This window comes from Rhodnius prolixus, unplaced genomic scaffold, assembly GCF_049639745.1.
Source record: "Rhodnius prolixus isolate KJV_2025 unplaced genomic scaffold, Rpr scaffold_9, whole genome shotgun sequence".
Taxonomy (NCBI): domain Eukaryota; kingdom Metazoa; phylum Arthropoda; class Insecta; order Hemiptera; family Reduviidae; genus Rhodnius; species Rhodnius prolixus.
In genome coordinates, this window is record NW_027411604.1 from 4,684,140 (window position 1) to 4,710,586 (window position 26,447).

General features: G+C 37.0%; 1 protein-coding gene across 5 annotated transcripts in view; it reads right to left on the reverse strand.

The window, feature by feature from the left end:
- LOC141454773 (uncharacterized) overlaps positions 1 to 26,447 on the reverse strand; it is a 309,424-nt gene that overhangs the window by 59,997 nt on the left and 222,980 nt on the right. For all 5 annotated transcript variants that reach the window (XM_074129359.1, XM_074129358.1, XM_074129357.1 and 2 more), the window contains 2 exons: positions 11,797 to 12,002; positions 10,313 to 10,448 (listed from right to left, as the gene is read on the reverse strand). In XM_074129359.1, coding sequence (XP_073985460.1) covers positions 10,313 to 10,448; positions 11,797 to 12,002 — 342 coding nt within the window. The remainder of the gene's footprint in view (positions 1 to 10,312; positions 10,449 to 11,796; positions 12,003 to 26,447) is intronic.

The window sequence follows — 26,447 nt, forward strand, 5'->3', positions numbered from 1 at the left end:
AAGACTAAATAAAAAAGTTAGAAAGATTTGTGCTTACTTTGTCTAGCAATCAACAAGTACCCCCAATTACTGAGCGTCAGTTTTGTGCTACTTTAATACCAACGATGAACAAGTCTTATTCTTGTCTATAAATATTTCAAACCCTGCTACCGTACGGCTCGCTACTCGCTCCCTTGGTGGTGAGTTAAAAGTGAGTAAAACTGACTCATTGTGACCCACTTTTCGGGTCTTAACAGAGATAGCCTTGCCCACACTATCCACCCCTCTTTGGACCCCTCTCTTTCCAGATGAACTCACAAGGTATTAATAACGGAATTCCGTATTCTTTTTTTTAAAAAATAATTGTGCTTTTTTTCCTTCGACATGTCTCTAATCTTTTCCCTAATTGTCAAAAAATATCAACAAAATTCTAGTTAACTTTTGATTCACTACAATAAAAGAACTTTTGGTTCAAGCTTGACGTGCAAGAACAATCTCTTTTTCAAGGGAAAAAAAGAAGCTTTATGTAGGTGAGAAACTTCGAGAATGATTTTTTTTTCTCTGAGTAAGTAAAAATAAACTATTACCTATTTTTTTCTGGTGGCATTACGTTTAAATACCCTAAATTAGGTGTCATGGACGGAGGCGACTAGCAAACATACTTTACTGTTTTCTTATATTAACCATTAAAGGTATAGACCGGGGAATATAGCCTAGTACCGCAATACATCTTAGCTTTGCGGGTCTAGCATCTAACCACTCAGCTACCGTAGAGACTAGCAAACATACTTTACTATAAATTTCTCATATTAACCATTAAAGGTATAGACCGGGGAATATAGCCTAGTACCGCAATACATCTTAGCTTTGCGGGTCTAGCCTCTAACCGCTCGGCTACCTTGGCGAATAGCAAACATACTTTACTGTAAATTTCTCATATTAACCATTAAAGGTATAGACCGGGGAATATAGCCTAGTACCGCAACACATCTTAGCTTTGCGGGTCTAGCCTCTAACCGCTCGGCTACCTTGGCGAATAGCAAACATACTTTACTGTAAATTTCTCATATTAACCATTAAAGGTATAGACCGAGGAATATAGCCTACTACCGCAATACATCTTAGCTTTGCGGGTCTAGCCTCTAACCGCTCGGCTACCTTGGCGAATAGCAAACATACTTTACTGTAAATTTCTCATATTAACCATTAAAGGTATAGACCGGGGAATATAGCCTAGTACCGCAACACATCTTAGCTTTGCGGGTCTAGCCTCTAACCGCTCGGCTACCTTGGCGAATAGCAAACATACTTTACTGTAAATTTCTCATATTAACCATTAAAGGTATAGACCGGGGAATATAGCCTACTACCGCAATACATCTTAGCTTTGCGGGTCTAGCCTCTAACCGCTCGGCTACCTTGGCGAATAGCAAACATACTTTACTGTAAATTTCTCATATTAACCATTAAAGGTATAGACCGGGGAATATAGCCTAGTACCGCAACACATCTTAGCTTTGCGGGTCTAGCCTCTAACCGCTCGGCTACCGTGGCGACTAGCAAACATACTTTACTGTAAATTTCTCATATTAACCATTAAAGGTATAGACCGGGGAATATAGCCTACTACCGCAATACATCTTAGCTTTGCGGGTCTAGCCTCTAACCGCTCGGCTACCTTGGCGAATAGCAAACATACTTTACTGTAAATTTCTCATATTAACCATTAAAGGTATAGACCGGGGAATATAGCCTAGTACCGCAACACATCTTAGCTTTGCGGGTCTAGCCTCTAACCGCTCGGCTACCTTGGCGAATAGCAAACATACTTTACTGTAAATTTCTCATATTAACCATTAAAGGTATAGACCGGGGAATATAGCCTAGTACCGCAACACATCTTAGCTTTGCGGGTCTAGCCTCTAACCGCTCGGCTACCTTGGCGAATAGCAAACATACTTTACTGTAAATTTCTCATATTAACCATTAAAGGTATAGACCGAGGAATATAGCCTACTACCGCAATACATCTTAGCTTTGCGGGTCTAGCCTCTAACCGCTCGGCTACCTTGGCGAATAGCAAACATACTTTACTGTAAATTTCTCATATTAACCATTAAAGGTATAGACCGGGGAATATAGCCTAGTACCGCAACACATCTTAGCTTTGCGGGTCTAGCCTCTAACCGCTCGGCTACCTTGGCGAATAGCAAACATACTTTACTGTAAATTTCTCATATTAACCATTAAAGGTATAGACCGGGGAATATAGCCTACTACCGCAATACATCTTAGCTTTGCGGGTCTAGCCTCTAACCGCTCGGCTACCTTGGCGAATAGCAAACATACTTTACTGTAAATTTCTCATATTAACCATTAAAGGTATAGACCGGGGAATATAGCCTAGTACCGCAACACATCTTAGCTTTGCGGGTCTAGCCTCTAACCGCTCGGCTACCGTGGCGACTAGCAAACATACTTTACTGTAAATTTCTCATATTAACCATTAAAGGTATAGACCGGGGAATATAGCCTACTACCGCAATACATCTTAGCTTTGCGGGTCTAGCCTCTAACCGCTCGGCTACCTTGGCGAATAGCAAACATACTTTACTGTAAATTTCTCATATTAACCATTAAAGGTATAGACCGGGGAATATAGCCTAGTACCGCAACACATCTTAGCTTTGCGGGTCTAGCCTCTAACCGCTCGGCTACCTTGGCGAATAGCAAACATACTTTACTGTAAATTTCTCATATTAACCATTAAAGGTATAGACCGGGGAATATAGCCTACTACCGCAATACATCTTAGCTTTGCGGGTCTAGCCTCTAACCGCTCGGCTACCTTGGCGAATAGCAAACATACTTTACTGTAAATTTCTCATATTAACCATTAAAGGTATAGACCGGGGAATATAGCCTAGTACCGCAACACATCTTAGCTTTGCGGGTCTAGCCTCTAACCGCTCGGCTACCGTGGCGACTAGCAAACATACTTTACTGTAAATTTCTCATATTAACCATTAAAGGTATAGACCGGGGAATATAGCCTACTACCGCAATACATCTTAGCTTTGCGGGTCTAGCCTCTAACCGCTCGGCTATTGTGGCGAATAGCAAATATACTTTACTGTAAATTTCTCATATTAACCATTAAAGGTATAGACCGAGGAATATAGCCTACTACCGCAATACATCTTAGCTTTGCGGGTCTAGCCTCTAACCGCTCGGCTACCTTGGCGAATAGCAAACATACTTTACTGTAAATTTCTCATATTAACCATTAAAGGTATAGACCGGGGAATATAGCCTAGTACCGCAACACATCTTAGCTTTGCGGGTCTAGCCTCTAACCGCTCGGCTACCTTGGCGAATAGCAAACATACTTTACTGTAAATTTCTCATATTAACCATTAAAGGTATAGACCGGGGAATATAGCCTAGTACCGCAATACATCTTAGATTTGCGGGTCTAGCCTCTAACCGCTCGGCTATTGTGGCGAATAGCAAACATACTTTACTGTAAATTTCTCATATTAACCATTAAAGGTATAGACCGAGGAATATAGCCTACTACCGCAATACATCTTAGCTTTGCGGGTCTAGCCTCTAACCGCTCGGCTACCTTGGCGAATAGCAAACATACTTTACTGTAAATTTCTCATATTAACCATTAAAGGTATAGACCGGGGAATATAGCCTAGTACCGCAACACATCTTAGCTTTGCGGGTCTAGCCTCTAACCGCTCGGCTACCTTGGCGAATAGCCAACATACTTTACTGTAAATTTCTCATATTAACCATTAAAGGTATAGACCGGGGAATATAGCCTACTACCGCAATACATCTTAGCTTTGCGGGTCTAGCCTCTAACCGCTCGGCTACCTTGGCGAATAGCAAACATACTTTACTGCAAATTTCTCATATTAACCATTATAGGTATTGACCGGGGAATATAGCCTAGTACCGCAATACATCTTAGCTTTGCGGGTCTAGCATCTAACCTCTCGGCTACCGTGGCGACTAGCAAACATACTTTACTGTAAATTTCTCATATTAACCATTAAAGGTATAATGGGGAATATAGCCTAGTACCGCAACACATCTTAGCTTTGCGGGTCTACCCTGTGTAACGCCTTCCCTTAAAAAAAAAAAAATAAATAAATAAAATTCAAGTAAAACTATAAAAATCTACAAGTAAACATTCAGTTTGACAAGTTCAAAGAAAAGCAATCGGAACAGTTTTTCTTGGAGGAAATCCAGAAAAAGAAAAACTGAAACGTTGATTCAGAAAAGTTAAAATTTACTTCCGATTAAACTCAGGGTACCTGTATTAAGGTATTTCTTTTAACTTGAATAAATCTAATTTTAACTTGTATTACATTTACTCAAGGAATATTCATTGTATAATGAGAGAAAGGATTAGTTCAGTCCTAAGAGATCCCGGGTTCCAGCCCGGCAGCGTGTCTTAAGACTTTACTCTCCCCAAATTGCTCTTAAATCCTGTTGCCTGATGATGGACTGTTATTATGAAAAAAGATAAAAAAAAAACTGCCTAAAACAATATCCACCAGAGCATTGGCATTCAAGTGGGATGCGGAAATGGGGAAGGTTATATTATCAGAAAATGGCGGCAAGAGATAAAAGAAAATCCAGAAATTACCCAATGAGAAAACTATAATAAAAGCTGTTAAAGAGATTAGAAAAAGTTTAATTTTAATTAATTCAGCTTGAAACTTCTGTCACATTCACCAATATGGCTTAAGTGTTAAGCCATAAAAAATTAAAAATTAAAAGAAAGAAAAATCGAAATATTCTTTTCAGCGGAAAATCTAATTGTAATCAGAGAAAATAAAGAAAATCATTGGAATATTTCCCAACTTTACAGAAATGGTTTGAACTTTTATAAGGTATGTAATTGAAAAGAAACGACCATAATTTTCACGAAAACTGTATTTTAAAGGAAATAACTTAAAAAAAAAAAATTCAAGGTAATAAAAAATGTATATATTATATACATAAAAGTTAATGCCCTTTAATTATACATATTCATTAGGAAGGGCATTAAGAAGTCTGAAAAAAAAAAACTAGAAATAATAATAAAGCAAACTGAACTCCCCTTGCACAGGACTTTAATTTTTTGCCCTTCTCCCTAAGGGCATATAATACTTAACCCTTATGCCCCCGACCCCTGTATTACAAGCCACACGCGAGAACTCAATAGAAAATAATAGCAATAAACTTTTGCGTGCTTGATTTTAAAGAAGGTAGCCACGATTTGAGCTTACAACTTTAAGCATTTCTGACCTCAAAAGGTTTTTATATATTTATTCGGCTTTTCGCATTTTCTTTTTTTTTTTTTGTCATTTTTCTGAAATCCTTGGCTTCAAGGGCATATTTATGTTAATTTTTATTTTTTATTTTTTTAATATATGGTCAAACCGGCACCTTTCTATTGATTTGGTGACCTAGATATTGCCTAATTGCTTCGTTTTTTCAGTGTGTTTATAACTATTACAAAAATAATTAAATTTCTTAATGAATAGAATTATTTCATGCACAAAAAATTAATAATTATGTTATAAAATACAGAGAGAAAAAGTGGTTCTCATGTAAACTCATTTGCGCCACGGTAGCCGAGAGGTTAGAGGCGAGACCTGCAAAGCTAAGATGTATTGTGGTACTAGGCTATATTCCCCGGTCTATACCTTTAATGGGTAATATGAGAAATTTACAGTAAAGTATGTTTGCTAGTCGCCACGGTAGCCGAGCGGTTAGAGGCTAGACCCGCAATGCTAAGATGTATTGCGGTACTAGGCTATATTCCCCAATCTATATCTTTAATGGTTAATTCGAGAAATTTACAGTAAAGTATGTTTGCTAGTCGCCACGTTAGCCGAGAGGTTAGAGGCTAGACCCGCAAAGCTAAGATGTATTGCGGTACTAGGATATATTCCCCGGTCTGTATCTTTAATGGTTAATTCGAGAAATTTACTGTAAAGTATGTTTGCTAGTCGCCACGGTAGCCGAGAGGTTAGAGGCTAGACCCGCAAAGCTAAGATGTATTGCGGTACTAGTCTATATTCCCCGATCTATACCTTTAATGGTTAATATGAGAAATTTGCAGTAAAGTATGTTTGCTAGTCGCCACGGTAGCCGAGCGGTTAGAGGCTAGACCCGCAAAGCTAAGATGTATTTCGGTACTAGGCTATATTGCCCCGGTCTATACCATTAATGGTTAATAAGAGAAATTTATAGTAAAGTATTTTTGCTAGTCGCCTCCGTCCACGGCACCTAATCTGGTAGCTGGACGTAAAGCCTGCCTGAAAAAATAGGCAATTACTTTACTTTTGACTTTACGCGGACGCCATTTTCTGTTACCGCAATTTAAGAGATTAAATTTTACTGTAATAAGTAGGAGTAAAGTAAAAAAAGCCATGCTGAAATATTTTGGCACAAGGCGCCACGCAATATTGATATAATAAATTATTAATAATTGACATCATCCTCTCTTAAGTAAGTTTTGTACGAGAAAGGTTTTGGTATTATTACTGGAGAATGTTTGGTTTTGTCCTGTGGCTTTGTCGTGTCACGCCATTGTGTGTGAGATGGCAATACACTCTGTGTGTTTGTGTCGGAAGTTATTTAATAAATAATAGGCCTGTGAGTTCTGAGGTGCCACAGGAATATCGGCCGAGATGGTGGCTTTAGGGCTGGCATTGGTGTTTTGTTAGTGAGCAGGAGTGGGTGGGGGTGGGGAAAATGATTGTGGTCTGGGATAATTGAAGTTGAAATGGTTGAGATGTCGCCTGCACGTGTGCTCGCACGTGTGTGTCCCTCTGACGCACAGTCGTATATCCTTCAAGCTGGGAATGAGAGGTGGGTGTTATATATACTAGTAGCCGCCATATTCTCTTGTCCTTGGTAACGGCGGAAATAGAGTGAGAGCGAAGGCTTTTGTTCTTTTCCCTTTCACTCACTATCCCCAAATTCAAAACCTCCTTCTTCCGTGGACGGAGCAAGTATATCGGCAAGTATTGTGCGTAGTGAATGTCAAACTTCATTGTGATAGTCCTGAAGACAAAAAGAGGGAGTTCTGCCAGGGATATGCATACAACAGCTCCTCCACCTTGGAAGGGAGTAGAGAAATAGTTCTCTCTCATGTCGGCGGCGGTAGGTTCTGCGGGTAGTTTATAACCGGCTAAAAAGGAGACCGAAGTACTTTGTGAATGTCAACCCTTCTACAGGGTCTAATACTTCCTAAGTTGTAGTCACCCCACTCCATCTTTGCCCCCTCCGTTCAGGGGGGGAGGTCTTCTGTATACTCTTTAGTACTGAACAGCCTAAACTTCCACCACCCAGCGTTCAGTTATAATACTGGAAAAACAGTGGCCGGGTGCTTATCGTTCGGGTAAAAGCCTCAATGTTCCACCCCATCGATACGCCTCTCTATAGCCGCCTCCAAGTAAAAAAGCGGAGTGCCGGGAGAAAGAGAGGGGGTCTCCCTCTCACTCCCGCCCGCAACTAAAAACCTTTCTTCTTAACCAGCCGAAAACTCCCTCACCCGAAGAGGTCGAGTCTCAGGGCTTAACTCTGGCGGGGCCAGGAAGGTCCTTGGCTGAAGAAGAGATGATATTAGTTAGCCAAGGATGGAAGGATGAAGAAAGCGAGAAGGTTTAACACCGTTCTTCTCTCATACCACGTTCATCGGGAAGGCGGCAACCCTCAGATTGCCGGGGTTGTGAGGGGTACACCGCGTATTTGGCAGGCTGCCAAGTTAGCCTTTATTGCTGTACTGTTGCCTAACCTTGCTACTCGTTCCGTCTCAGCCAAACCGCAAAAACCTCACCTACACCCCGCACTTCCTACCCAGAAATCTCATTCCATTTCGTTCTAACCTTCTTCATCTGAATCTAAATGCATTTCTCTCTCTCTCTCTCTCTCTTTATCTCTCACAGCATCTCTCCCAGCATCTCCTACACCAAACACCGCTAATTAATTTTATTTGCCTAATCTAGCCAGACTAACACACTCAGTTAGCCCAACTCTCCTTGTTCTTGAACACCATTAATGATTTCCCTTTTAAGAGACTTTAATAAAAAGGAGAAAAAACCCATTAGTTTATTATTAAATCCTATCGTTGTATTACATCTGTTAATTACCAGTCATTTTCCTTTTAATTTCTCTTACTCTGGTAAGATTTCTCTTACTCTGGTAAGAGAAAGAACTTACTTCCTGTTGATTTTCGATTTTTACTGTTCACTAGAAATAACCGTTTCTAATCCGCTTGAGTCCCTAAAAGTGGTTTAAAACAAAAAGGGACTCACGGTCAGGATGAGGGTCAGCATAACTGGAACATGGAAAACCTGGTGGAAAGATCAACGCCTGGATTTAGGCAGTTCTGGTAAATTAAGGTATCCCCTTAAATGCGAAAAAATGTGACTTCATTTACTGGGCAATTTTAGGAAAAATTATAAAACATAAAAAGTCTTCCTTTTTTCGTGTGTGTGTGTGTGGGGGGGGGGACCTTCCTCCAAGAATAAATTTCTGATGATCAAATTCGACACATTACACTGAAATACAACTTAGCTGGTGGGGGGCCTAACCTGGCCTAAACTGAATTTTTTTTTTGTTTTTCTAGAACGATGATAACGGTAAAAGCTAATATCCATATGTACAAGGAAGTTGACGGAAAATTCGAAGGAAAAATTTTTGAGAAAATCCTAACAAAATGAAAAACCCAATTGGGAAGCAGAGATTTTATTTCCATACAAATTTCAAGGAACTAAATTTGGGGGAAAATAGATTCACGAAATATTATTCCGCTAACAGCTGTAAAAACGTAAGATTTCCGGTTTAAATAAAATAACTTGTCTCAATCTCAACTAGAAACACATTATTTTTATTTTGTTTATTTCCTTTTTTGGCCTTAGATTGTTAGCAAACAGCCAAAGGTTAGGTTGTATTATTTAAGAAATGGGGCTGCTATAGTGGGGTAACATTATATCGTGCAAAATGTGTGTGCTGTGGTACTTATTGTTTTATTATTATTTTTAAGTTGTTTTTATTGTTGCTATTGTGATAATTTGTATCGGATTTATGGAGAAGATGGTGTCTGTAGTTCAACCAATTCAACGTGGAATTTAGTTTTTTTTTTTTTTTTTAAAAAAAAACCTACAGTGTGCAGAATTAAAATCACGACAATGACGTGTATACACGTGTCGAACGCAGGGCTAAACAACCAAACGTTTAACAACGTCCGTAATAGTCACTGCAAGCGACTTTTTCTGCAATCTCTGTGGGGGGGAGGGCTTGAGATTACCAGAGCATTCTGTGCTCATTCAAAAATCTTGCACCGTCTTCACGTATGCATTGCCGAGCTTTTACAAGGGAGAAAAGAGCTTTGAATTCTGTGCTCAAAATGAAATCATGCTCGTACTGGAGGTCTCAATCTCTATCTAAAAGGTAAAAACGGGCATTGCACAAGGGTTGAGAGCTTCTATTTGATCGGTTTGTTCAGCTAGTATCGACTCTAAGAGGGGAGGGATTAGCTATGTGGTTAGCGTACTCGATTCCCACGCGGAGGTCCCGGGTTCGAATCCAGCTGCTAACCCTTAGATTTTCTCTTTCTAGGAGCTTCTTACAGCTCACTGTCCGGTGATGGACAGTGTTGTCTGTAACGAGAGAACACTGTCCGGAGGCCGGCTGTGCACTGAAAAAAGCTCCCGGCGCCAATAACCATAGATGTTGACGCGCCTTAAATCATAAAAAAAAAAAAAAAAAAAAATCGACTCTAAGTTGGCAGGTAGTGGGCATTTTGAGGCAGTTCTAAAAATGTGCCCTGCCTTTCTTGAATTTATCGCAGTCCAAGATAATTATTATTTAAAAAAATAAATAAAATAAATAAATAAATAAAAAAAATAAATAAAAAAATAAATAAAAAAATAAATAAAAAAAATAAATAAATAAAAAATTAAAAAAATAAATAAATAAAAAATAAATAAAAAAATAAATAAATAAAATAAATAAAAAATCAATTAAATAAATTTCCATAAATGATACTAAAGCATAGTTAATAATAAAAAGAAGTGAACTTATTTTAAGTTTAAATTGAGTCTACATCCGGCTCCACATTATATTTATGTGAGGATTAGTTTTAAAAACATGTTTTTAACTATGACGTGAACTAGGAAAATTATTTCCAACTGTAATTATAAACTTTTACACTACCAGGATGGCCATTTCAACTGGGACGTGAGGTGGGGTAGTAAAAGCTAGTGAAAAGTGGAGGAAAAATTTTGTAGAAAATTAAAGAAAAGTTTATACTTACATATAACTTCCATTTTAGATTCTTTGTGTGCCGACGAGAAGGAAGGAGCTTCCGCAGACACTTCACATCTGTACAGTCCAGTTGATTTTAGATTTACACCGCGTAGAGCTACTTGCTGGCTGTCAGAGAGTTGATGCTGGAAAAGCAAAATTATTGATTTTTATGAATGATCTTTTCGTAAAAGGGATTTTATAAATTACAATGTCAATAATACTTGAATTATTTGTGTCGAATATATGATTCAGCTTTTTTGGCTGAAGAAATAAAGGAATTGTATCATTTCCTCTGCTGAATCTATTTTACGTATGTTCCTGCATTCTGGTTTCCTAATGACGGGTAGTACGCCCCACATATCTGACGACAAAAACAAAAAGGCAAGGACAGCAACTTAATATAGACACTCTTGTGAATCTGGGTACTAACGAAATCAGTTATCGTATCCTCAATCTGTGAGCAAGCTGGCCAATAAACAACCAAAACATATATTGGAATTTCCAATAACTCACAGAGATCAATGCCAAAGTCCGTGAGTCTTTGTGGGCTACGATTTGATTTGAGTTACTATGTCGTCCGGGGCTAATTAGGTTTGGCTTAAAATGGATCTTTTTTTTATTTCTGGGCGAGTTGAAATCGTGAAGATATCCCAGATACGTTAGTCCAGGAAACTCGAAAAGATAAATAGAAACTTTTGCTTCGAGGAACTTCTATAGCCGCCTATTTCAGGCGGGCTTTACGTCCAACTACCGAATTAGGTGTCGTGGACGGAGGCGACTAGCAAACATACTTTACTGTAAATTTCTTTTATTAACCATTAAATAAAATCCAAGGCCTAGACCAGAAATCAAACCCATTACCACAATACATATTAGCTTCGCAGGTCTCGCCTAGGATCTTCTATATTTACACACAGAATCCGCTTTTGGTTTAGCCACCAAACTCTAGCTTATCGTCACAGACAATTTCCCAGATAGCTGGGCTACTTTTGACAAGTTTAAACAAAAAAATTTGACACACATCTTCTAATTCTTAGGAGATCTGTGTTCGTAGATTGCTGGAACAAGATAATGCTGTAAGAAGTATGTTGTGTGTCTGCAAGTAACTTTGAAACACATTGAAAGCTTTAATTAAATTAGATCGATTTCTCTATGGATCGATTTCTAGATAGATCGATTTCTCGATAGATCGCTTTCTTGGTTTTTTCAAAATGAATTTGCTATTTATATAGCTTGCAAACAAACCTTTCTTTTTCATTCAATTACTTAGGAGATAAATCTTGCGGCATCTAAACAATCATTCGGATAGATTATATCCTGGGCTGGAATTACGAGTATAAATCACTAAGTTCTGGTTACCCGTATAGATTCGGAATTGGGCTTGGACAAAGTTGAGACAATCCAGACACCATAAAGGACGATGTACATTCTAGAGACAATCATCATCATTCTCATCTCTCATCCAAAAAAAGAAGCAAAATATCTACTTACATCAACTTTGATTCCTTCAACTTTGTAGGAGACTTGCGTTGGATTTGATTTTGGTACAAATCTATAGAATTCTTCATTCTCTTTGTACCATTTTACTGCGTACAAATTGTCACCTTCGAGTTCATAATGACATTCTAATATTGCCATTTCACCGCGCATTTTGTACTGGGGTACAACAAGTCTGACCAACTTTATACACGAACAGCCTGTAATCAAATTAATAAAATTGTTACAAAATCTTTATTATTTCCATAATTTATTCATTATCAAGGAAAATTTCATAATAATCTATAATTAGAATTAAATTATGGATTATGAATTTAAATTTACTTTCGTGTTAATTTCACGAAGTTAAAACTATTTCGTAAAACGATTTATAAAGTAAATTAATTCAAATTTTGTATTTGCTTAATTGAGTTGCTTTTCCGGGGAACTATACGAAAATTAACAGCATACACTCAGGAAAACTCAGGAAAAACACCACCTGTTGATAGCAATTAATTCAAGTAGCTAACATTGTGTTTATTGGTTTAAAATTGCAGCAAAGTTAGTAGTTTTCTGGCAAGGTGTAAATATATGTAAATAAATCATTTTGGAATACAAGAGAGAATGACATGTTTATATAACTTTTTTTCTTACGTAAGTAAGGGAAAGTAATAAATCATCATTGTTACTTCTCCAGATGATTGCAGAACTATCGTAGTAAATCACCTAATGCTGGAAGAATGTAAAAGAAAAATTGAGGCATTTATAAAGAGCAATAACAAACCGCGCAATAACCATTTCAAACGGTACAGAAATAAAAACCACCATAAATAATGCGAGATGCGATGGTACACCACCATAAATATTAAAACATGATGAAATGGAGGATGCTTGAATCATCAATCTCTTTGATGGGAGGTTATTGCAGTTATACATTTCATGGAAATTAAAATTGCAAAACTTTCATGGGACCAGTTATTTGTGTTAAAGCTGGTGTTGATAAATGTTAACAAAAACCATTTTATTGAAGGCCAAAGTTAATTATTTTGTTGTAAAACTGGTTGCCACAGAATATTACGCCAATTTCCTTGCAAAAGTAGCCATTATAATAATTACACTCTCTATTTTAGGATGTGACCAAGCATTATGCTGTTTAAAAGTTCCCTCAGGATCTAACTTATGCTATCTGTAGTTGGAAAACAAGAACATATTATCGCGTTTAAATGGGAGAACACCATCTCAAGAAGATCACATCTGCTCCCCATTCTGGTGCCAGGCGGCGACACTAAAGGACACCCGCTTTGTGCATTCCCGGATATGTGTGAAATGAATCTAGTAGTAGTAGAAGTAGTAATTGACAATTGTTTCAGGCGGGCTTTACGTCTTTTGGTGGTCGTGGACGGAGACGACTAGCAAACATACTTTGCTGTAAATTTCTCATATTAACCATTTAAGGCATAGACCGGGGAATATAGCCTAGTACCGCAATACATCTTAGCTTTGCGGGTCTAGCCTCTAACCGCTCGGCTACCATGGCGACTAGCAAACATACTTTACTGCAAATTTCTCATATTAACTATTAAAGGTATAGACCGGGGAATATAGCCTAGTACCGCAATACATCTTAGCTTTGCGGGTCTCTAGCCTCTAACCACTCGGCTACCGTGGCGCCTTGAAATGAATCTATTTTGTCCCCCATACTTGAACAATTTTACCCGAATCTCCCATATTTCCCTGAAGTTTGAGTTGAATATTAATTATCAGGTTTTCTCGCAAGAGGAAGTGGGTTAACTAGTCTCTTCTTCAGGAATCATGCCTACCATGTAGGGAGCCCAGGCTAACAACACTCACACTGACACTTTAAACAAAAAAACTGCGTCCTCTCCTTCCTGGCAGGTTTAAATAACTCGAAGCGCATTCCATCTTCCCCATTCTTTCTCACCCTCATACATATCCGATCGATCAGTAGACAGAAACACAGGCAACCTCTGAAAGGACTGATTTCAGGTCCCAAGCTCTGCTGCTAGTCAACACTTCTCACAAGGCCTAAAAGTCAGTATGAGTGTTGTTTGTATTGTTAGACCGGGATACCCGCAGGATAGGCATGATTTCTGAAATCCTGTCAAGGCGCCAGAAGTCCATTGCAAGATCACTAACAGAACCAGGTGAGGAAGTTACTTATTTAGTTCAATGGGTTAAAGTTATTGTGCCCTATGTTACTAATCATAACAAAGACGATAATGGCCAAAATTGTCGATGAACCAAATGAATAAACCTCTAATGAAAGCAAAAGTAACATGCTAACTAAAAATGTGCCTACATTAACAAGCGACAAGAGAGGTTTAAATACATGGCGAGCAAAGCAAATAACAACGTTATGAATCTATTTAATTGGGTGATTAGAGTAGCGCTAGCCCGAGTGGCAAGGCAACATGGGTAACCATGATGCAGGGGAGATGTGGGTAACTAGGCTATCATGTGCAGTAGGTCTAGTTTTTGCCGTACGTTCAAAAACCACACTGTAGCTGTATGTGTTGAGTAAGACTAATTGATGCTGACTGCTGTAATGTGTGAGTGAAACATTCATATATGGCGGAACCTCCGTTTCCGTTTCTTTACGCTCCTGTGTTTCCCATCTAATTATTCACTCATAAATTTTCTCATAAACTTCGAATCGTTGCTTAACTTAACATAAATTTTAGGGCAAGAAGCTAGAGATATCTCAGAGTTCTGATTCAATCTTTTCCCAGTAGTTCCCTGGAGCAAAACGTAGATAAGGCTTTAGGAAGCGTTCAACGTAACCAGCTGGCTTCTCGCTCTTCCTGGGGATTCCCTAGTAGAGCTTGGGAGGTTTCAAGAATTGGGACGAGATATTCTCTACCTTGGTGCAGTTGGGTGCAGGGATAGGCTGACGGCTCCCTGTAGATCTTTGGGATTTCCCTCCCTATTAGAGCCCAGGCGATTACCAAGGTTGTAGATGGAGTACATATTCCTTAAAAGGGTCCCAAATTTTGGAAAATCTGCGGAGGAAGCATACTGCTTGGGATATCATACAGGAAATTATACCAGACTATAGGTTTTCCTATTTCTTTTTTCCCCAAGAAGTTCCTTGTAGAATAACTGGGAAACATTGGGTGGAGGAGGTTCTTCGCTTGCTGGAGAGGCTGAGTTCTTGCTAGGTGATAGGGGGGGATACACCTGGCCTAAAATCTGATACCCAGAATCCTCGTATTTCCCACTGCTTTATTTAGAATATTTAAAAATGGCAAAGTTGGGAGGAGCGGTGAGTTATTACTAGGAATGAGTTAACTATTTATCCTATCTGCTCCCGGAACTTCTCTCAAATATGATGAGAGTGGTTTCATCACTAGAGGGATGCTGCCGCGTCTCACCTAGCACTAGTATGAACAAAAATAATGATCCTCTAAAAAGGAGTTCACCGTTATGCTGCAGCAAGTGAATTTAAATTTATTACGAATCATACCGGAAGTTGAGTGAATATGGGTACGGATATGTTGCCGTCCGTATGTCTGGATAAGGCCTTCGATACATAAGTTAAACGATACTATCGTTTATATTCTGGTAATCAAGCGTCTACTCAAACATGTAAACACGAAAGCTGCCTATGTTTTACCCATAAACGTTCAGAAAACCAAACATTGTCATTTAATGACACAATTGCAAATCCTGTTTGTTGTCTTCCCATCGCCGACCATTCCTCTCCACTCCGTCACAAAACCATCAGTTGGAAAATTGTAATGCACAAGCGTTTTCCCTCACATTGGACGGAAATAGTGAATATTACAAAAGTTAAACTACCTCCCGCCACTCCAAACCATCAGTGTACTGATACTCCAACCATGTTACTGGGTTACTTCGCCATTCACATCGGTCATCAATTTATTATTCAATTATCCTAATTTACATATATGGAGCTCTCTGACAGTGGAGTGCATTGAAAATTTAATTCACTGTGGCCAGGTGAAATTGATGTTGAAGGTATAGATGTTCTGAAATCAATGAGTGGGGGGAAACTCAAAAAGATTATTATTAAGTACTACATAATTAAAATGACTGAAATTAATGAGAGGCTTAAATAATCTTCAAATTACGAGTAAATTGAAAATTTAATTGAAACGTAAATTTGAATCAGAGTTATTTTGAAATGGGCATCAATGAAAAGAAAAATAAAAAAACAAATTTTACTTTAGACCGGGGCGTTTCCCAACCTTGGGTGGTTGGAGGTACACGAAAAATAATCAATAATGGCGGACATACAAAATTAAATCATAAAAACATCTTAAAGAAACGTTTTTCCCTACAATACATAAAAATTATTTTAATTAATAATATTATACAGTAAAGTTGTTAATGTGTACAGTAATGAGGTTAATCTGTCTTAAGATATACGAGAAAATATAATAGCACATTTAACAGGATTAAAATTGTCTTTCATGGAGTATTTTCCAAAACCCGAAAAGAAAACATAAATGATAATTGGATTTCAAACCCCCCCTTCTAGAATTAGAATTGCTCATTAGAATGTTTATATCACAAACCTAATAGTAAAGTAATCGCCTATTTTTTCAGGCGGGTACTTGACGTCCAACTACCTAAATTAGGTGTCGTGGACGGAGGCGACTAGCAAACATAAATACTTTACTATAAAGTTCTTTTATTAACCATTAAATAAAATCCAAGGCCTAAGACCGGGAATTCGAACCCACAATACATATTTAGCTTTGTAGGTCTCCACAAACCTAATATTTCTATATTAAAACAGGGAACATGCGCACTTAACTGATTTAAATAAAGTAAATAACATTATGTTCTTCAATATATTTTGGAATTCTCAAATTTTTTTTAAAATTTATTTATTTATCCTGTTAATGAGATTTACACCTGTACCTACAGGGTACAATAGGTAAATGTGAGAAGTGTATATACAGGGTGTTCATTTTAAGACGGCTCAAATGCATTTCATGCTTAAACGGTTAATCTGAGCAAAAAATGGTAGAGGAAAAATTTGTTGCCCCTCACCTCTAGTTTCAGAATATGTGACTTGATTTTAGATTCCTGCCCGCATACGCGGCTGACGCGCGACCAAAAGTGAGAGTTCGCAGTTGACCCCCATTTTCATATACACAATTTTAAAGAGTATAAAAAGTTATGAAAGAAACCGGAAACCGCAATTCGATATCCTTAAAATTAAAGGTGCTAGGCCATTTCAAAATCTGATATTTATTAATCATATTTTAATTTTTTAACTTGCTATCAAAGAGAAAGAAGAGCACGCGATAGGTCATTTTTATGTATTTTTTTCATCCCCTTTCTACTAAAAATATTGCCAAGGCCGTAAAGCTAGTATTTTTCTTAATATCAGGAAATAAGTCGGAGAGGTTTTTCTAAGAAAAATCAAATGTTAAGAGCTTTAGATGTACTCAAGCATACACAAAATGGCGATAAATTAATTTTACATCTGTTACAAACAAGAAGGTTTAATAATTATTTGGTTATTTTGGGAGAGTTGCGTTTAATTACCAAAAAAATTGGAAACCCCCTGCCACATATGTAAGTGATCAATATCTTTCATGTAAAGGATCAATCTTATGCCTTAATTTACCAAATAATGCACTTTACTCAACTTGTGAAGCATGTACTGTGCCTTTAAAGGTGCCTCCTCAGATACAGAGAGCAGATGATAACCTCCTGGCTAACCTGGCTTGCGAGTCTGAGGAGGCACCTTTCAAGACACAGTTCATGCTGCAAAAGTGCATTATTTGATAAATTAAGGAATAAGATTGATCCTTTACATGAATAAACCTAACCGATATCGAAAATTTTTTTTTGTTGTTTTTAGGAGCTCAAATACTACAAAAATATGCAACAAAAAATATAACGTTCCATTTGAAAAACAAAAGTTGGATGCTGTATCTCGAGATACAAGGGTTTAAAAAATTGGGTCAATCACTGAAAATAAACTAGACTAAAAATGATTAAATACGTGTTTTTTATTTTTTCGAAATTTCCCGCCGTTAAAAAAAAGTGGGTGGAGCATATAACTCTGGTCACCCTGTATATATATATATATTTTATATAAAATATTTTTATTCATGTATTTTGGATGAAATCAAGGAAACAAATAATTACTGTGTTACAATATAAATTTATTAATTATAGGTCTGTGATATGAAAAGTACGACACAGATGGCATGCAAGATACATCGAGATTTCTGGTAAACGTTAAATCAATATAGGTATTACCTAACGTTGTTGGAGAAATTTCAATATAAGACAAATTGAACTCGCTGAGCATGATGTCGGGCAATGAGCGATTTTGTGAGACATCAACATTAAAGTCTCCAACTATCATAATTGGTGTAGTAAGACCAGGCTCGTAAAATCGGGTATAATTTTAGAGATGATTTTGGAATATTTTAACAACGATCGTAACATAAAGAGTTTAATTTCTGCTAACGCTGTGGCCGGATGGATATACACACACCCGAGTACGAATTTGAAGATGCCATTGGCCTTTTTCGTTTACTAGACAGACATCACCAGCTTTTGCGTCTTTCATTTCCAAATAAATTTCCGAAAAGTCAATGTTAACTCTATTACAATCAGTGAAGCTATTGATGTTGCGATATATGGCGACTCCACCGGCTTTGCGACTTTTACCATTCGATTGTTCTTGAGAAGCCCTTTACAACCGTATATGATCTCTGGCTTTTCGACGCGTATAGGCCGACATATATATTTTTGATATTTTTTTATTCTAACACCTTAATATATTCAGTCACTACTTTACACTAATGTTTTATATACAATCGATAGATTGTGACGACAGCTGACGATTAAAACTTAAAGGAACATCGTAGCTTCTCCGAATCAAAAGTTATACAAAGTTGCAAATCTCGATACGCAGCAAAATGATCTCAAAATGGCGGCGCTTCCCCCTCCACCGCGCGCGCGATGCGTCACAGACCTCGCTTATCGTAATGAATTCTTTGATCCTTTAGCTATCCAGCGGTCTAATTTAATTTTGGATGTAGACGATAGATTCGAAACTATAATGCCAAACTGTATCCCCCGATTTTGTTATCATTAGATTTTTTGCATTGCCACCATATGATTCAAATTTAAAGACGTATTCACGTCAAAAAAAAAGAAAACACGATACTAACTGATATCTACAGTATGTACAGAGCCACCCAGAAATAGTGAACTCTAGCTCAACATAATCATGGTGGTTTGCGGCACATGACGAAAGATGAATGGGTTTAGGGAACAGTGAATACTGAAGCATGCTGAAAAAGAAAAAAAAAAAAAATTAGCTGAAAGAGGCGGCTGACCATTTTCAGGCACGTCCTTTTGCTTCCAGTAAAACTGGTAGAGCTAACCCTGAATTCTCCTTGGGGTAATTTCACGTGATATATTGGAGTTTCTACTATCTCCTCAAAGAAGCTGTAGGTAACATCGTGTTCCAGACTATCTGCTTCCTTTTCAAGCGCCTTTGATCATTATTCAGATCAAGGCTCACTTCAGACCTGTCCAGCATATAATTAAACCCAGGACATATCAAGTTTGGAGTAGCTACTCGGTGTTTGAAGCTTTTATATATCCTCCTTAATTTCGTACAGAAAATTGTAAAATCATTATTTAAATACTTAAATTAAAAATCCCTTCATTTTATAAATTTTTGTTTAAATAATTCACCAAAAAAAAATTCTTATCTACAGAAAAACAAAAAGAAGAAAAGTATTCTGTAACAAATGTGCGGCAAAGCTGGAGTTGTTAATTAAATTCTTGTCCTCTAGTTTCATTAAAATTAACTGCAGGGGGGCCTCTAACAGAGCGCGTTACTGGTAAGAGGGGCCTTCGCGTAGGAGGCCAAGAGAAATTGCGGTTTTTACATTCCTAGGTTTAATACTACTTATCACCGTGTTACAGCATGTTTTCCTCCATTTGTAAAAAAAAAGTTATAGTATTTCGTTTTAGGTTTAACTTTTGGAAATTAGAGGTTGACTTGAAATGTTTAAAACTAAGTTGGTACGAGCACTGTCAGTTCGTTTTGCCAGTAAAGTAGATTAAAGGGCTTACGCTAACTTGATAAGAGTATTTTTAAAGTAGCTAGTTGTATTGACAGACCAAGCTGTTATCTGTTCCATAAAATTTGATATTGGATATTTATTAACAAAGTCTAATATATCCAATAACAATATCCGGTAGAACAGGTCAACAATTACACGAAAAAGTCTAATGTTGAGAGAAAAAACACCCAAATTTGACAATTTCCCCCCCCTCTTTTTCTAAAAAAGATAAAATTCCCAAATTTTCTTTAAAATACAGGGTAAATCTATACAGGGTGTTCAGCATAAGATTACGGTAACTTCGGGAGACGATTCTGGGCATCATTTGCAACAAAAAATTCCATATAAACTATGGCTCGATTCGGCTTCGTTTTGTAGATATTTTCAATTATATGTTTTTTCAAGGTGTTACTACTTTTTAACAAAAAGTTGCCTATATTTCTCAAACTATTAAAGCTGCAGCTATTTTAATAAGCTCATTAGAAAGAAGGTTAAATTTCCTTTTAAATAAGCTAATTTGTATTCCAAAATAATAATATTAAGTATTTTACTTTGTGGCCCAAACATAAGAAATAGCAAGTTTTTAATTTTTTCCAAAAACTTTGACTTCATTTTACTCAAAAACGTTTTATATGAAAAAACCGTGCACTATTCAGGAAAAACATCTACATACGATCACCTTTCGAACGGTATACAATAATTGGGGTTATGTAAAAAATTGATGCAGAAATCTGTGATTAATTGCAAAAAAGTAGGCCTCAAAACAACGTCGGCATTATGAAAGGAATTCTCCTACCATAAGAATATAACTGAACAGAATCATCAAATCCAGTACGATTTTTTGCAAACGTGTAATTTAATAATTAATTTATTTAAGAACTATATTCAAAAATATAAAACTTACATTAAAAATAATAATGATGTATGACATATCGCGATATTCAGTATTCGAATATTGGAATTGGCATATTGATAGCAAAATGACAACTAAATATCTAATGAAAATGTAGACTTTAAACTATCTTTTCTTCTTCTTGTATTTATTTGTTTTTATAAGCCGTATTAGGATAAAACATTTCAGTTTTTAACTTGGAGATTATAGCGATAAGTAAGTTCTCGGCTTATTCATTAGCTCTTCACAACCTGTTAATTCCAAAAGTTTATTGAGTAGTTCAAAATGATGAAATGATGATTTATTCACATTATTTGGCATATTTCTTTAATTAACTAAAGAATAGCACACAGATCTAAACTCGTTAAACGAAAATCCTTTCTTTCGAAATTGGTACCTAACACTCATTTAACATCATATTCATTTTTATTCTTCTTATTTTATTTTATTACTTTTAATGTAAGTTTTATATTTTTGAATATAGTTCTTAAATAAATTAATTATTAAATTACACGTTTGCAAAAAATCGTACTGGATTTGATGATTCTGTTCAGTTATATTCTTATAGTAGGAGAATTCCTTTCATAACGCCGACGTTGTTTTGAGGCCTACTTTTTTGCAATTAATCACAGATTTCTGCATCAATTTTTAACATAACCCCAATTATTGTATACCGTTCGAAAGGTGATCGTATGTAGATGTTTTTCCTGAATAGTGCACGGTTTTATCATAGAAAACGTTTTTGAGAAAAATGAAGTCAAAGTTTTTGGAAAAAATTAGAAACTTGCTATTTCTTATGTTTGGGCCACAAAGTAAAATACTTAATATTATTATTTTGGAATACAAATTAGCTTATTTAAAAGGAAATTTAACCTTCTTTCTAATGAGCTTATTAAAATAGCTGTAGCTTTAATAGTTTGAGAAATATAGGCAACTTTTTGCTAAAAAGTAGTAACACCTTGAAAAAACATATAATTAAAAATATCTACAAAACGAAGCCGAATCGAGCCATAGTTTATATGGAATTTTTTGTTGCAAATGATGTCCAGAATCGCCTCCCGAAGTTACCGTAGTCTTATGCTGAACACCCTGTATAATCATAAAGTAATATATATATAGTCATAAAGTAGGATTTACCCTGTATTTTAAAGCAATTATTTGTTTCCTTGATTTCATCCTAAATACATAAATAAAAATATCTTATGTAAAAAATGTTACGTAAACTTATTCACGTACAACACACGGCCGTGCCCATGACACAGCCACAGTAGAGCTTTTTTTTAAAGGTTGAGATATCTGGCAGAAACGTCACGGAAGAAGTGGCTAATCCAATAACCCGACTAGATGTTTTAACAGATGGTGGCTATGTTATCCCTTCTCTAACGAAGCGTAACGTTGCTACAATCATTGCTGGTGCAAATCTCGATGGTAGTAATTGAACAAACATCAATAAATCATTACTCCGGATAAATATCCGAAAAATATCGAAAGTATAGTAATATATTGGTACCCCCCAATATTTAGCAAACAATATTTCCGATATTGTCATTGGTATTACAGGAAGCTATTAATAATAAACAAATAGCATAAGTGAAATAACTGTACTGGGGAGAATACTGCTTTGGACTTGGGATCCCCTCGCAAAATGGGACGCACACATATTATGAGCTCACAACCATACACAGACGCATGCACATAATATAAATATCCCTATTTTGGATGAGATCGCCTGGGAGTTTTCGGGCTATTAAGCGTGCACCCATTGGGCCTATCTTCCACACACCCACGAACAGATTGTGGCGTGCACACATTGGCTCGTCGACCAACAAATACTCTCCACCCCCTTCTCTACCCAAATATTGTTGAACTCGCCCAGGACGAAGGACCGGAGATTGTTCAAATTCTCGACTGAGTGCCACAGCGCCCAGAATATCCACACACACACCCTTCTTCTAGAATTGATAATCTAACCTTCTCCCCTTCTCCTCAAACGTTTAGCTGTGGCCAATCCCTGTTAGCCATAATAGTAAGCTGAGCAAAACGGAAGTTATCGATAGCAACACCAACCTCTGCTACAATCTACCAACTGTGCATTCACATAAATAGCTCGCCCCTTCTATACAAAGTGCAGCTAAACTGCCAAGTATATTATAATATACATGAAATGTTACATTACACTATGCGTGTACAATATCACTTTTCCTAGGTGTTACAATATTGGGCAGCAATATTGGTTAGATAATAATCGCGAACAGAGTTTATACAATATACAGGATATTATTAAATAGTCCAATCTATAGCCAATAGTTGTAAATAATTTTGCTGTCTAGAAATCATGTTTTAGCGTAATTGCAGTCCATTTTCAAAGATGGCTGACTTGAAATTCTTTAATGATCCCTTATTTTTTTAAAAAAAATATTCATACGCTCCGATTTCGCACCATTCCGGTACAAATATTTTTTATATTTTATATTTTTTTATAGTTACCACCAAAAATTTGCCAATTTCCCAGATATAAGTTTAAATTTTTCCTACATTTTTAATGAACACATTTTTCTTTTTAATAATTTAAGGCGCGTCAACATCTAAGGTTATTGGCGCCCGGAGCTTTTCTATAGTGCACTGACGGCCTTCGGGCAGTGTTCTCTCGTTACAGACAACACTGTCCATCACCGGGCAGTGAGCTGTAAGAAGCTCTTGGGAAGAGAAAATCTAAGGGCCACAGCAGCTGGATTCCAACAGCAGTGGGAGTCCAATACGCTAGCCTTTAATATGCAAATTATTATTATTTTTAATTATTGTTATTAAAAAAAGACATTTTACTATTTCATTTGAGCCCAATAAAATAAGCCTACAAAATTTTGTTCGCCAACTAGAATTGAATGCCTGTCGAACAAGAAGCTATTAGATTAGATTATCAGGGTGGGACTTGTGCCCCATGGCACCCCAGCCACTTATTGTGCCTTCCCACTTTTTGGATCTAGTATGCGAAACCTCCTCCCCTACTAAAGAGGTTGAGGACTTTCCCTACTAGTTCTTTTTGGGCTACTATCTCCTTTGGTCTCAAACTTCCAAAGATTTGATTTGGCCATTTCCTCCTCATCCTGACACAATCTGCACGCAACGGTTCCCCGAGCTAATAAAGCCCCCCCTCCACCTTGTACAGATGACTATGCCCCTATGTGTACTGTGTAAATGTATTGTTAGGGTGTAACAAGTTATGTTGTTCATGTTCATGTTGTTAGGCTAGGGTACCCGCAGGGATGCCAAGTCCCTTGAAGAAGTGGCTAATCCACTTCCCCCTATGGGGAAACAAGAAGCTATATCCTAACTTTGTAAATGATTTCGTACAACGTCTTTGACACTTCTTGTATTTATTTATTTTTTGTTCGTATTTATATTATAATAAAGATTTATCCTATTCTAGAGTTGAAGTTATTTAATCTAACAATTTTATCCTTTATTTATTAGATAACAGCCATTTTATGTGAATATTTATAGTGATTTAGGTGTAATAAAGTATTTTTAACTCTTAAAGACAAGCGATTCACTTGAAATCTCGTAAATGTCACTCATAAATAATATGGGGTATCACATGAAAATTGTATTATGGCTAAAAATAAATAAATAGATAAGTTTAGGGTAAATAAATTTTGGAAGGAAGTGTGGATAAGATTTATCAAAATGAAAAAAGTTAAATATCAAGAGATAGAAGTCACAGCTTCGGCGAAAATTTCCAAAATAAAGAAAAGCAGATAACCATAAATCACAACAGAAGGACATAATGAAATAAAAGAAGACCAAGATAGAAAGAGAAAGAAAAAAAACGGGGGAGTTACAGTTTAATAGAATTTCCGATAGAGATGGGGGCGAGGTAGAATGAGATGAGATGAGAGCAAATATTTTCTCAGGATGGTGGCACCATCAACAGCAGGAAGCTCTCTCTCCTGGCGGAGGAAGGTAATAGGGTAGCTGCTGGCTAGCTGCTGTAGTGGGTACTACAGGATATTATGGGTTTGGCAGTTTCCAGTGGCCCAGGTAAAGTGTACCAAGAGTGTGTCAGCAACAGTATTTCATGTACGTGTATACGCGCGCGGGTGTGTGGATGTAAAAAGGGACACAACAGAAATATGATTTAGGTGGCACAACACATTTATCAATAAAATTCACAATCACTTCCCTTCTATGTTCCTCGTCTTTCCGGCCCCAGTAACCGCCATTGTTCTCGGACTTCACTAGCTAAGTGCAACTATTACGATCTTATCGATGTTGTCTATATCGAATTTACACTAGAAGTATCCATTTTGAACTCATCTGAGTTTCCCTCCAAAAAAAAAATGGTTTTAACGAATTTGTTTTTTGAAAACTCTTTTCTAATAAAAGTGAACATTTTCCGGAAGACCGTATTTAATCTAAACTTTATTGTAACATCCTTTGGAAACGCCTAAATGAGAAAAATCAAAATTTGAACTTGGTGCAATTTATAAGTTTTGAGTTATGGTGGACTAACATCTATCTGTGAAACAGATAGACAGACATTTAAAGATGAATTTGTAAAAAAAAAAAAAAAAAAAACTCTTTTTCAGATTTGTGACGATACGGCCATATTATCGTCTGTAGAAGTAGCAGTAAAGTAATTGCCTATTTTTTCAGGCGGGGCTTAACGTCCAACTACGTCGTGGACGGAGGTGACTAGCAAACAAACTTTTCTGTAAATTTCTTTTTATTAACCATTAAATAAAATTCAAGGCCTATAGACCGGGGAATCGAACCCAGTACCACAATACATATTAGCTTCGCAGGACATATTTCGCAAAAAAACATAATATTTCAACGTCTGACAATGATCCTGTCAAGGCAACTCGCCATCTTCAATCCCACCTTTATATCCTAGAATCCTGGCTACGAAAGTGGAGAATTAAGGTAAATCAACAAAAATCCAAACTCATAGTTTTCACACTAAACCGGAAAAACCCTCCCTTCCATATATTTCAACCATATCGCTCTTCCTACCGTTTTACAAAGGTCGTTACCTTGGACTTCACCTCGACAAGCGACTAACCTGGAATCCTCATACTCGACTAAAACGAACTGAGTTAAATAACAGATATAAACTATTAAAAAAATTACTAGACAAACGTTCAAAACTGACGCTACGTAACAAAAGACAGCTGTACTACTTATTACTAGCCCCTATATGGACATAAGGAACAGAACTATACGGGACAGCCAAACACTCGAACCTTCATCGCATCCCTTCAATCCAAAATCCTTCGTACCCTAGTCTATGCTCCTTTCTACGTCTCTAACCATACTATCCACAATGACCTTAAAATTCCCTTCGTCTCTGTCCACGCCCAAATCTCTTTACGTAAAATTCCATTCCCAAACTATCCTCTCACATGAATCCTTTAGTCCAAGCCCTCTCAACCTCCACCCTCCTAACTAATCCTCCACGACGGTTGAAGCGTCGGTGGCCTCGAGACCATCTGCGAATGTCGGCTGTCTAGTGTGACAGTCGTTATTCTCTTGCTATTATGGCATATTACGACTGCTATCGCTGGATGGCCGTCGTTCATGTTAGTCATGTCAATGTGTGCTTGTTGGCCTAGCCCAGGGGCAACCTATTTTAAGAAGAGAGCCATTTTCTCCTTAAATAATTTCAATAAATCTTACCAAGA